At 38.5% G+C, this 12,758-nt stretch overlaps 1 protein-coding gene across 2 annotated transcripts in view; it reads left to right on the top strand.

The window, feature by feature from the left end:
- The window catches only part of NEB (nebulin), a 223,643-nt gene that overhangs the window by 198,460 nt on the left and 12,425 nt on the right, over positions 1 to 12,758 (top strand). For both annotated transcript variants that reach the window (XM_011987847.1, XM_011987846.1), the window contains exons 134-139: positions 3,614 to 3,718; positions 4,702 to 4,806; positions 5,443 to 5,535; positions 6,158 to 6,250; positions 8,278 to 8,370; positions 8,842 to 8,934. In XM_011987847.1, coding sequence (XP_011843237.1) covers positions 3,614 to 3,718; positions 4,702 to 4,806; positions 5,443 to 5,535; positions 6,158 to 6,250; positions 8,278 to 8,370; positions 8,842 to 8,934 — 582 coding nt within the window. The remainder of the gene's footprint in view (positions 1 to 3,613; positions 3,719 to 4,701; positions 4,807 to 5,442; positions 5,536 to 6,157; positions 6,251 to 8,277; positions 8,371 to 8,841; positions 8,935 to 12,758) is intronic.

Genomic DNA, 12,758 nt, shown 5'->3' with positions numbered 1-12,758 from the left:
CAGATTATCTCTTAATGACCAATCAGGTTGGGGAATCAGGGATTTCAACCCTTTATTGGCAACATATAGTTGTATGTTGTAAAATTACACATGAAAAATATAGTTATCACTAGAGAGTGGTTTGATTAGGAAGCAGGTGTATTCAAATGGTAGAAATCTTCCTTTCCTTTGAAGGGTAGGGATGTGGAAGAATAATTAGCTTTTTAAAAATTACCAAAATTATATGAGCTCCAAATTATCGTGTTGTGTTCATTGAGGGAGCCAGGGAGGCTGACAGTCTTTGGGCTGTGAGAGGCTCACCAGCCTTTTACCTTCTGCTTTTGATACTGCTGATCTTTAACGAAAGCTTCAGCACATGGGCCTATCCCAGTGTAGGATCAAGTCACTTGCTCTGCTTTCCTGGGGCTCTCTCTGGCTGGTTCCTCAAGGCCTAAAATATAGCCAGGCAAGTTAGTTCCTCCCCAGTTCAGATCAGTATTTACAGTTGAATGGTAAATACTGGTGAGATGGTGCTTGTGTTTCCACAAACTTGTTTCTCGACTTCCAACGGAGAATCTGTATTTATAATTCTTAAACCTGGGGGTTAAGGCAAGCAATGTCAGCTGACTCACAAATTTAGGATACTATACAGTAGTCTCCCCTTATCTGAGGGGGTATGTTCCAAGACCTCTAGTGGGTGCCTGAAATTACAGACAATACCCAAACCTATATATACTGTTTTCTCCTATACGTATACATCTGTGATAAAGCTTAATTTGTAAATTAGCACAGTAAGAGATTAACAATAATAAAATAGAACAATTATAACAATATACTGTAATAAAAGTTATGTAGTTACATGGATGTGGTCTCTCTCTCCCTCAAAATATCTTATTGTAATGTACTCTTATTTTTGATCAAGGTTGACTACAGTTAACTGAAACCGTGGAAAGTGAAACCTCAGATAAGTGGGGACCACTCTACTGAATACTTAATGCCAGTATGGCAGGCCAGGTCTCACAACTGTTTCAGTACTAACTGAGTGGTTAAGTTAGATATTAAAAGCCAGTGTCCCTGTACAAAGGCTGGGATGTAACAAAAGCCCACCAAAAGTTTTGCCTAGGCCTTTCCTGGGCCTTAAAGCATAACAAAATAATGAAGGAATTCTTAACAGGACCCATGTAGAATTAAACAAGTTTTACTGTGGAGTCTAAAAAAAACTCCCCAGGCCTCCACAAACAAGTCTATTGAGGGTCTGAAGAAACTCCTCAAACCTCCCTGATTTAGCAGGAGACAACGTAAGAGTAATTACCCCAGCACCTGACCCCATTTAAATTAAGTAAATTTACTGATGCTCCAGAGGAAGGTCTTCAGAACTCACACCTTAGTTATAAATTAAAAGAAGTTGGCCGGGTGCGGTGGCTCACGCCTGTAATCCCAGCACTTTGGGAGGCGGAGGTGGGCAGATCACGAGGTCAGGAGATCGAGACCATTCTGGCTAACACGGTGAAACCCCGTCTCTACTAAAAATACAAAAAAATTAGCCGGGCGTGGTGGCGGGCACCTGTAGTCCCAGCTACTCGGGAGGCTGAGGCAGGAGAATGGCGTGAACCTGGGAGGCAGAGCTTGCAGTGAGCCGAAATCACGCCACCGCACTACAGCCTGGGCGACTGAGCAAGACTCCCTCAAAAAAAAAGAAAAAAAAATTAATCACTTGTGTCTTTAGATGAATGAACACTTACACATAGACATATAGCTTAAAAGGTATATAAGCTCTGAAAAACTTCGTAATTTTGAGTTTGGCGAAAATTTCCAGGACTTCTCCCAGTAACCAGTTACAAAAATAAAAACTCTTGGCCGGGCACAGTGGCTCTCGCCTGTAATCCCAGGACTTTGTGAGACCAAGCAGGGTGGGTCATGAGGTTAGGAGATTGAGACCAGCCTGACCAACATGGTGAAACCCCATCTCTACTAAAAATACAAAAATTACCTGGGTGTGGTCACGCACACCTGTAATCCCAGCTACTCAGAAGACTGAGGCAGGAGAATTGCTTGAACCAGGGAGTCAGAGGTTGCAGTGAGCCAAGATTGCACCACTGCACTCCAGCCTGGAGACACAGCGAAACTCCTTCTCAAAACAAAAAACCAAAAACCTCTTTTCCTCCCCAGTTCATCTGCATTTCGTTATTGGGCCACGAGAAATAGCAGCCCAACCCTCAATTCGGTCTGGGAACACCAGGGAGTTAGGTCCCTTTCTCCCAGAATATGTCCAAGTTCCGTGTTCAAATGTGATTACCCCTCTAAGGGATTAGCACCAGCTCTGCAAACCAGTTGAGGTAGCTTTTGCTTAATCTTGGAAAAAATAAAAGAAAAACAATAAAAATAAAAATAAAAGGAGGATTGTTTCTATTCTTTTCCCAGGACAATGAGAACTGTTTTCTTTACACCTACATAGCTAAGGAGTCATCTAGGTGACTTTTTCATGAACAAAACATTTGTTCCTGGTGAACTACCTTTTCTTCCAAAAAATCTTGTCTTTAATTCGCTTCCATTTAGATTAATAAAATCTAGGCCTACATCTCTCATTGGCTGAAACTGTTTCTTTGTTGTCTCTGGCAAGATTACAAATTTCAATACTTATAAATGTAATTCCTATATTAACAACATAAATACAGACAGAATAGTTTTATCCCCATTATAATAGTGGCTAGTCTCTTTCCTCAGCCCTCAGCCCTACAAACCAAAACTTCCCTGAAAAGTGGGAAAAACTGGAGCTAAGTTAAGCTAGAGAGAGAAGTGAAAGGACATAGCGAGAAGCGATGAAAGAAAAATAAGGCTCTAAAGGCAAAGTGTAAGTGTTCTGCTGCAGAGAATAAAGACGATCAGTTTGGTGGTGGGACTGACTGCCCACTGGTATCTGGAAGAGCAGCCTCTATGGATATGTCTCTCCAGTCAAAGGCTGGGGCAGGACAGGGGAGCCCAAAGAATAGTGATGTCTGGCTCAGAATAGTCCTTGGCCAGTCAGCTGGCCTTAGTGGTGCTCCAGGTGTGTCTGTTTGGTAGAGCTGCCAGTCCTGTCAGGCTGCTTTCTGCAGCATCAAGAGCCATATTCTGGAAACGCCTCTGGGCCTGCCTGCCCGCCCAGTCCTGCAGCCGGGAGCCCTGACCACACCTGCTCATGGCTCAGTGAACATCTTGTCACCAGCTAAGGCTTTCTAAAGGTCATGTCTTTGACTCTTAACCCTCCAGCTTCTCTCCACCAGCTTGTTGAGCAGTCTGGCTACATAGCTTCATCCAGCCCAGCAAGGACTACTGCCACTGGAGGCATCCCCATCTCCCTCTCTGGGCATTGCTGGCTATGACTTTCCTGTGGACCAGCTAGCAAGGTTCCCCCTCTGCCAGCTTTGCCATGACAATAGGTCCTACTGAATGTGTGGGCTCAGTGTTCCTGGAAAGGAAAAGTATGGTGCTCTTTGACTGAGAGGGTTCTTCCTTGCAATGCCCTAACATCCTTGGACAGTTAAGAAAATACAAAGGACTTTCCCTCTGCTGAGCCTGGAAGGGCTATTTTAGGTCCCACTGGCCTATATCCCTGTGGTGTTTACCCTCCTTATTTCTTGGAATCTATTCCCAGAAAAAATACAAGGAAGATGCTGAGAAGTCCATGTCATATTATGAGACTGTTTTGGACACCCCAGAGATGCAGAGAGTCCGGGAGAACCAAAAGAACTTCAGCCTTGTAAGTTTTTATTAAATGTAAGACACAGCCCACAGGCACCTAGGGGTGCTGAGGAAGATGCCTCTGGATATCCCAGGCCTGCAGTGGGGCTGTTGTGCAGCCCTCTGCTACTCCCATCCTGCCCCAGGAAGTGTGTGCTCAATTCATCTCTGGGCTCACCTTATATCTTAATCCCAAATCACAGCATGAAAGACTCATCTGTTACTTCGTTGGTGGTGTAGGGGAGAAAAAATAGTATCTTTTCCCCACCCATGGCAAGGTTCATGGCTAAAACTCTTGTAACAAAAGACAGATTAACAAGAGACACACATACAATTTATTTAATAAGCGCTTCAGAAATGACGACCCAAAGAAACAGGAAAATGTGTGTATTTTTAAGGATAGAGATGCAGAGGTGTGACTGGACAAAGGGGTATGATCCAATGGTAATGAACAGGTGATTTAGCAAGGCCTGTTTATTCAGATTCTCCTAGTATCCCTGTCTTTGGCTCCTATCCTCTGGGTCTAGGGAGGACCCTTCTGGAAGGAGGGGCGTATTGCCTGCTTTAAACGAAGATCAGATAATTATTATCTGCTTTAGGAAAAAACAGAGAAGGCCGGAAAAACCCTCCTGCTTCTGCTGTTTTTTCAAATGTCAAGGTGCCATATTTTGGGATAGTGTATCCTAAACCCTGTCAGTGGCTTTCTTTATGTGAACTATCACCGCTTTCCATTAGTGGTGACATCTTTTTCAAAGTTAAATCTAAGCAAGAGATCCTTAAACAAAAACAAACAAACCCCTAGCTTTATATGTTTTTTAAAATTAGTTTCTCCACAAAATTCTTATCAAATAATTTCCCTTGGGCTACCAGACCATAATTATTGTGGCACAGACTTTTTTTTTTAAAGATACAGGATTTTAATTTCCTTTACATAATATAGGACAAATAAAGAAAATAAAGTAATGTTGAAATCTTAACAAGATATTTACTCTTTCTTCATAGCTCCAATACCAGTGTGACCTTAAAAACAGTAAAGGAAAAATTACAGTTGTTCAAGACACGCCAGAAATACTGCGTGTAAAAGAAAATCAAAAGAATTTCAGCTCGGTATATTTACTATTTATTTTGCATTTAATGCTAACCTGGTCATTTCACTCTCCTCTTTAAAAATATACTAGCCTTATATTGATAGACAATTAACATCTAACCTCCTCAGTAATACTAGCAGTGATTTGCTAAAATCCCCCATACTTTGCTCCAAAATCCTCTCTCCAGAGACCATTTGAAATAACTTTATATCTGCTAACAAAGTAACTTTTATTTTTAAATTTTAAAATCCCAGAATAGTAACATGTATTGTCTTGCTTCAAGAAGATAGATTTCTTTTTGACATTGTGATTTCTTTTGTTATTTCTCCCCCAAATAACTGATTGACTTTGCATTTCTTTAATGGATTTTGTGTTACATATGGGAGGGTTTTGTTGTTAATCCACATGTCCTGGCTCTTCTCATCCTGTGTTAGTATGGTACCACAATCTTAGAAGAAATCTTAAGATCTGGAAAGTGATCCATGTTGTATATCTGGTCTGAGTCACTGATACTGACATGGAAATGTCAGGCGCGATGCTCTGGCACTTGCCTGGGAACATCGTTTTCACAGAAGCCATGTGTCCTAGTCTTTCTCCAGGAACTGCTGGGTTTTCCTTTCTTCTGTGTAACACCGTCCTGATTCTCAATGCCCAGGTTTTATATAAAGAGGATGTCTCACCAGGAACGGCTATCGGAAAGACACCTGAGATGATGAGAGTGAAACAAACACAGGACCACATTAGCTCGGTAAAGACACAGAGGATGCACTTGTAATATTTTCTGCCTCCCTTTGATAATTTACAATGACCTATGAATTGCACTCAAAGCCTCTGTCACCAGAAACAGCTTATATTGCTAAAATAGGTGCCTGTGTACCACCACCACACGGTATACACCAGTGGCTAGAGTCATCTCATACTCAGTGCAGTGCCTTGGCGGTTTTCGTGAGGGAGAGATTACATCTGAAAAACGGAGAGGCTTGTGAGAAGGTAGAATGCGGTACAGCCAAAGAACCAGTCTTCCTGGATATATGAATGTGAATCTGTTTGTCCTAGTCAAATGACCTGTTGGCCATAAAGACATTGGGATATACAGGAAAGGGCTGCAGTCTAAATAGGGTTCCCCACTCCTGCCCCAAAGAGACAAGAGAGAGACAAAGTGTCCCTGTCCTCGGAATTGTTCTCCTCTTACCCAATATCAGAATGAGTTACCCAATACCAGAATGAGGTCCCATTCACACTAAGTATAAAGCTTACGTTATTTACATTGTTGATTTTTTTAAATTTGGGGGTTACAAAAAACATGTACATGTTGGGAAGAATAACTGTCCAGCATGTAATAATACCTTTTCCCATTTTTAAATGTGCAGGTGAAGTATAAGGAAGCAATAGGACAAGGAACTCCAATCCCTGACCTGCCTGAAGTGAAACGTGTGAAGGAGACGCAGAAGCACATTAGCTCGGTAGTGGCCATACTCTCAGCTTGCATTTGTGTGACTGGCTATCTCCCAATTGCTACCCTGGTGCTCTCTCATCCTTCTGCTTCCTATTAAGAGCTTCCATGCCTTGGGGATGTTGTGAATTCTCCCTTAGTCTTGATGGGGTCACTACAGGTTGCAAAAGTAGTTAAGAAACCTCTCTTCTCATAATCAAGGAGTAGAAGGGACTTGGCTTTCTTTTCCTACCTGTCACTGACTTGAAGCTCATGGACTTGGCTTCTTAATTATTATGCCATTCGTTTCCAAAGTAAAAGGTTTTGATGGTAGTAATAAGGTTATTGGGATGATCTCAAGTAATTTAACTAAAAGCATATACATATAAACACAGAAGTAGTATAACATACTTTAGTTTTGTGTATATATATAAAACATGTGTGTATGTGTTATGTGTGACACATCATATGAATGATAGGATTCCCAGTGTCCAAAAAGACCCTGGGTAGACATGTGAAGTCTCTTCTCCCCTCCCTTTCAAGATTTCTTGTCCTGTATTCTTTGCTCTCCCCATCTTGTAAATGCAGTGGTGCAGGCTGTGATGGACCTACAATGGCATATTATACATTAAGCCCATTCTCTCATGGGAATTTCAGGCACCTGTGCAGTTTATTGCGGGGTGGGTGTCCCCAACACCTGAAATATCAGGTTAGCACATTTGTCCTGACCTTTTGTCAAGCAAGCCCTGGCTCTGCACCCCACCCCTTTTCCCATCCATAGGCAGAGTCTAGGCAGGTGTTGGCTACTAGCAAGAGACTATGTGAAGTTTGGGAAATAGTTTATGGCCAATAAAAGGTGAGGACCTTGGTCTTGGGACTCCCCTCGTCAATGGAGGACTGAGCTCTCATTTGATTTTCTTTAAAAGATACTTGGTATTTCTCTTGCAGGTTGTTCATATTATTTAGATCTCATTCCCTTCTCACTCCCTGCTTATACTCTGGCTTCCTTGTGGTACAAATTTCATTTAGAGTTTTGTGTCCTCTAATATGGGTTGAGAAAGCTAGCCCAGGCTCCTTTGTCACTTTGCATTACAACTTCTTGGTTTTCTTGGTTTGCTTTGTGCTGTTGTCTGCGATCAATTCTGCTGCTTTGTTGGGTGAAGAGTAAAGAAATGCAACTTTGTTACCAAGAAGGTAGATGTTCAAAGGTTCCTAGAAGTTTCCTTGCAAAACAAAGCTATCATGCCTAGCTTGTCACCGATTTTAAGAATTAAAATCTGGGTATGTTGGTCCCCACCCCATGCACTAATACACCAGGGAATCCATCCATTTAAAAGAACCCATTCCGTCCTTTAGGCTGAAAACTTAATGTTAAGAGTTACGAAGGCTCAGAAAGTGGAGGTTCCTTAATGTTTTCATTAAAATGCATAGTCCTTTGATATTACTACTAAAAAATATGGACTTCTCCCAATTCAGAAAACACTAGTTTACTTGATCCAGCAATTAGCAGTAAAAATTTCAAGTAAAGATGCTCTTCCTGAAAAATAAACCGATTAAACCATCTCATATCCAGGGACGAGGCTCCTACAGATTAGGAGCCAGCGAGGAACATTCATTAGAACATATAAAACAAACAGAATTCTCGATAAGCCTGAAGGAATAGAGTATCCTGTGATTAGAAAAGTTTAAACCAAGCAATCTCTTCATTAAGTACAAGTCTACTGCAGGCCTACTATATTTAAGGCACCAATGCTAGATGCAGCAAAATGATTGGATTTTTCTCATTGGTAAATTTATTATTATTTAATGCATTTTAGGCATGCACTAAGTGGTTATAGAAAATGTGTAATTTAGTGCCCAGTTTTCAAGATAGTAAATTTTTTTACTACTTTGGAAAAGACAACATAAATATTTATGGAATTTTTTCCCCCTGTTCCTTGAATGTTTTTGAGAGCTAGATTGTTTTTATGAGTTTCCCCCAAATAGCCCACATGCAGCTGCTATCTAAAGGATTTACGGTCATTTTACCTTTCCGGGTATTCTAATTATTTTCTACAGGTTATGTACAAAGAAAACTTGGGAACAGGCATTCCAACCACTGTGACTCCAGAGATTGAGAGAGTCAAACGCAATCAAGAGAACTTTAGCTCGGTATTTACAAATATATCATATACAATATAAATTATTTCCCACAAAAAATTTACCACAATAACCATCTTTTTTAAAGAAAGTAACATCTTAACAATTCTGTGTGTGTCTGTGTGTGTTGTGTATTATTACCTGACCAAAACCACATTAATACAAAATGACTCATTTCCGATTATACTTTAACATTTTCAGTGACTTGACTAGATTTTGAAATACTGTAAGTACAATTAACAAGATTTCTCAGTGTTATACTTATATCCTATAACTTAATGCTTTCCATTGTACTTTTTCATTTCCACAATTAGCACTGTAGAGTTCACCGTTAAAACTGAAAAAAGTAAAAACATTATCCTTACTAAATATTACTTACTAAAAAACTGTCTCCTCACATATAACCCCTTCCCCCACTTCCTCCCTTCCTTACTCTCTGTGCTTGTTTTAAATGTCCTCTGGGTACTTTCTTGTATCTCACAGGTTTTGTACAAAGAAAATTTGGGGAAAGGAATCCCAACAGCTATCACTCCAGAGATGGAGAGAGTCAAACGCAATCAAGAGAACTTTAGCTCGGTATTTCTTAGGGGGCCAAAAAAAAAAAAAAAAAAAAAGACCCGTAATTTTATTTAAAATAATAACACCTTACAAATGTAAAATTACTAAATTCATATAATGAAAATAATAATACCAAATATTACCTCAGTTTTCAACCTGAATCTAATTTAGTATTTAGTTCTGGTGTGAAACTTTAACTGTGTTTTCTCTAAAACATAGATATTTATCACTTTCTTTAAAAACCTGTAATACTCTGTTTGCTTCCTCCATTCCTCCTTTAATAACAGTAGGTGTTTCTAACTGGTGTGACACAAGTCAAAAGTAAAATCTAACACCCTTTCAAAAGGACAATGTAAATTAGAATTTTATTTGTATTTATTGTGGCTGTTTGAGGTATTCTTTGTGTTTGCAGCTTAAGTTTTTTTTTCGATGTTTAGATGTTTGTTTATTTTCCATAAGTTTTGGGGGTACAGGTGGTGTTTGGTTACATAAGTTCTTTAGTGGTGATTTGTGAGATTTTGGTGCACCATATCTGTAGTCTTTTATCCCTTGCCCCCTCCCACTCTTTCCTGTAAGTCCCCAAAGTCCATTGTATCATTCTTAGGCCTTTGCGTCCTCATAGCTTAGCTCCCACATATCAGTGAGAATATACATTGTTTGGTTTTCCATTCCTGAGTTACTTCACTTACAATAGTCTCTAATCTCATTGGAGGTCACTGTGTTTGCAGTTTTTCTTAAAAGAATGTTATTCTTAAATATTTTCATTCAAAGACAACACAGCAATTCACAGTAAATATAATTTACTTGTCTTGGCTATTTTTTGTACACCACGTAAGATACAAATAATTTTCCCTTTGGAAAACTTTCAGTATCATTGAAAGCTAGTATTATTTAGCTTTCAACATTTATTCTTTATTTTGTTCCCCTAAACCTACTTCTCTCTTTTTCTCTCTCGTCTTTCTTTGGTTCCCTAATTTAATGTTACCAACAACTCATGAATATTAATTTCAACTAGTTTGAACGCTATTTGATACTCCTGTCTTTGAGAGAAGGCCTACATAAGTCAAGCCACTCCTGCCGGCAGCCTGGCAGCTGTGTTTTTAACTGATGTCTTTTACAGACAGACATCCTGTGTGTGACTAAATGTCCAAAGGGGATCTATAGTTAACTCTATTTTTAAAAGTTATTGAGGTACTTCATCATAAAAACAACAATAAAAATACTTTTAGGCTGTTTTTTTAGGTTAAGTCTACCTAAAAGATGGGTCCAGGTTGATTCGTTTGTTGGTTTTGTGCACACAGATATTATACAAAGAGAACTTGAGCAAGGGGACTCCCCTACCTGTCACTCCTGAGATGGAGCGAGTCAAACTCAATCAAGAAAACTTTAGCTCGGTATTTGGGAGAAAGTTCTTTAACTCCTTATTAAAAAATAATAATTTCTATAAAACAGAACATCTCACTGTTCATCCCTTTATAATAATCAATTTAACAAAATCTTTTTTTGTAAATCATATCAACTGAATCCTTCTGTTTTCCAGATCTCCTACTCACCATTTGATTCTAACATTTTATACTTTCTGTAATAGTCCCTTAAAACTTTTTCTTTCCTTCTCTTTTCACCTTTATGTTATTGTTGGGACTGTTGAAGTTAATTGATTTCTAGAAAAGAAAAACCAAACAGTAAAGCTCTTATTTACTTGGAACTCTTTTTATCTGATGTTTCTGGGTTAGAAATGCAAGAAAAGATACTGGACTTGAAGCCACATGTAGAAATGGTGGCTCTTTGGTGGGAACAGGGATCTTCTTAACATAGACCCTATTCAGATAAACAGTAGCACCAAGAAAGAAAATTGCTCCATATTGAAACGAAAAGAAATCTTATTTTGGGCCAGGCGTGGTGGCTCACATCTGTCATCTCAGCACTTTGGGAGGCTGAGGCAGGCGGATCGCTTGAGCCCAGGAGGTCGAGACCAGCCTAGGGAACATGGTGAAGTTCCATCTCTGCTAAAAATAGAAAAAATTAGCCAAGCATGGTGGCAAGTGCCTGTAGTCCTAGCTACTTGGGAGGCTGAGGTGGGAGGATCGTCTGAGCCCTGGGAAGTCAAGGTTGCAGTGAGCCGTGATTGGGCCACTGTACTCCAGCCTAGGCAACAGGAGTGAGGCCCTGTCTCAAAAAAAAAAAAAAAAAAAAAAAAAAAAAAAAAAAATCTTATTTTGATACTTATGTAAAACAAGCCATTTCATGAATAGAAATCCAGGCCTTCTGATTTTTTTTAAATATACAAATCAGATCATGAGCTTACATTTAATGTTATTTTCTCTTTTATTAATATTGTTGCTGAAAAGCTCTAACACACAAATTGTTATTTGTGTATTATATAATACACAACTCTGAAACTTCTATATCAAGACCTTAGGTTCACTTATACCTGTGACGGAGAATCAAATGTCATTAGGAAAATTTAGATGGATTTTTTCTGGGGAGCTGGAATTAATCCAAAATATTTTTAATTGTCAGTTTTAATATATTCTAAAAGTTTGATTCTTTGACATAATTAGATCAGTAACTTTCTTTGGTCCCACTGTCTTTTTGTTCTGTTTTTAATTACTATTCACTAACAATACTTCAATTTGGTTAAATTTTCAATGTTAAGTTAATACGTCTTTTGGAATGTTATATTCATTGTTTTCCCTGTGGGCTATTATTATTATTATTCCTTTTATTGAAAGGCTTGCAACAATTTTCAAAATCATTTTCTAATTATTTTCTTCTATACTAGAGTAAGTATATTATTGTTTGTATCTATTTGAAACCCTAATGATCCTGATGATCCTGTGCTTTTTTTAAAGTAACCATTTGTGTTAATTTTTACACAGATTGCATTTAGGCAAAATTGCCCAGTGGTGCATAAGCCTATTAGATACTGTGGAAAATAGACAATGCCATATATTGACTTTTAGACTTGACAACTCTACAACTTGAACGTAATGACAAAGACCAAATTGCCATATTGCATAGATTTGGCCTGTTAAGACAAACACTTTTTGTAGAGAAAATAAATATTTGCTAATCTAACTTAAACATTTTTCTATTGTACACTGAGTATTTTAGTGGTCTTAGGAAGTTATTTGTATTTTTTTCCTTAATTCCTGGCACAGGAAATACTTATATTCAAGTTGCAAAAAAAAGATGAATACCAAATACACTGATATTTCACTAAGGAAATACAAAACATGTTCTCACCCAGATCTGTGCCTGAACAGAGAGGCTGACTTGTTGAATTTGTCTTTTCTGTCTATAACGTCTATAGTTTTATACCAGGTTCCCCACAAGGTAGATGAAAGGGCTGTTTTGACTGCTCTTGTTTTTTTCTGGATGCTTTCTTGTGTCATACAGGTGTTGTATAAAGAAAACGTTGGAAAAGGGATTCCAATCCCCATCACTCCAGAGATGGAGAGAGTCAAACACAATCAAGAAAACTTTAGTTCGGTATTTAAAAATAAAAAATCCCTTTAACTATTTAAAAAAAGTTTTAAAAAGATTAATGGCTAGATTTTTAAAATCTAATCAACTCATCCCAATAAAAAATTTGACCTCTCTTTTTCCCAACTTAATGCTGCCATTTCCTATGAATCAGTTTTCCCCATTTTGGCAAAACATTAATATAATAATTTAACTTAATAAAAAAAAGTGTTCAGTATTATATTCCTGCTTTTACAAATGTAACATTGTGTCTAAGCATACACATTTATACCGCTTTAGCAAATTTGATCTGAACCTAAAGCTTAAACAAATGTATTTTGCAAAGATCCGACTATTAGCCTCGTTTCTTATTCTAA

The sequence above is a fragment of the Mandrillus leucophaeus genome, unplaced genomic scaffold (assembly GCF_000951045.1).
Source record: "Mandrillus leucophaeus isolate KB7577 unplaced genomic scaffold, Mleu.le_1.0 Scaffold318, whole genome shotgun sequence".
NCBI classification, from domain to species: Eukaryota; Metazoa; Chordata; class Mammalia; order Primates; family Cercopithecidae; genus Mandrillus; species Mandrillus leucophaeus.
The sequence above is the reverse complement of the archived record's forward strand: the minus strand, read 5'-3'. Positions and strand labels throughout refer to the sequence as shown.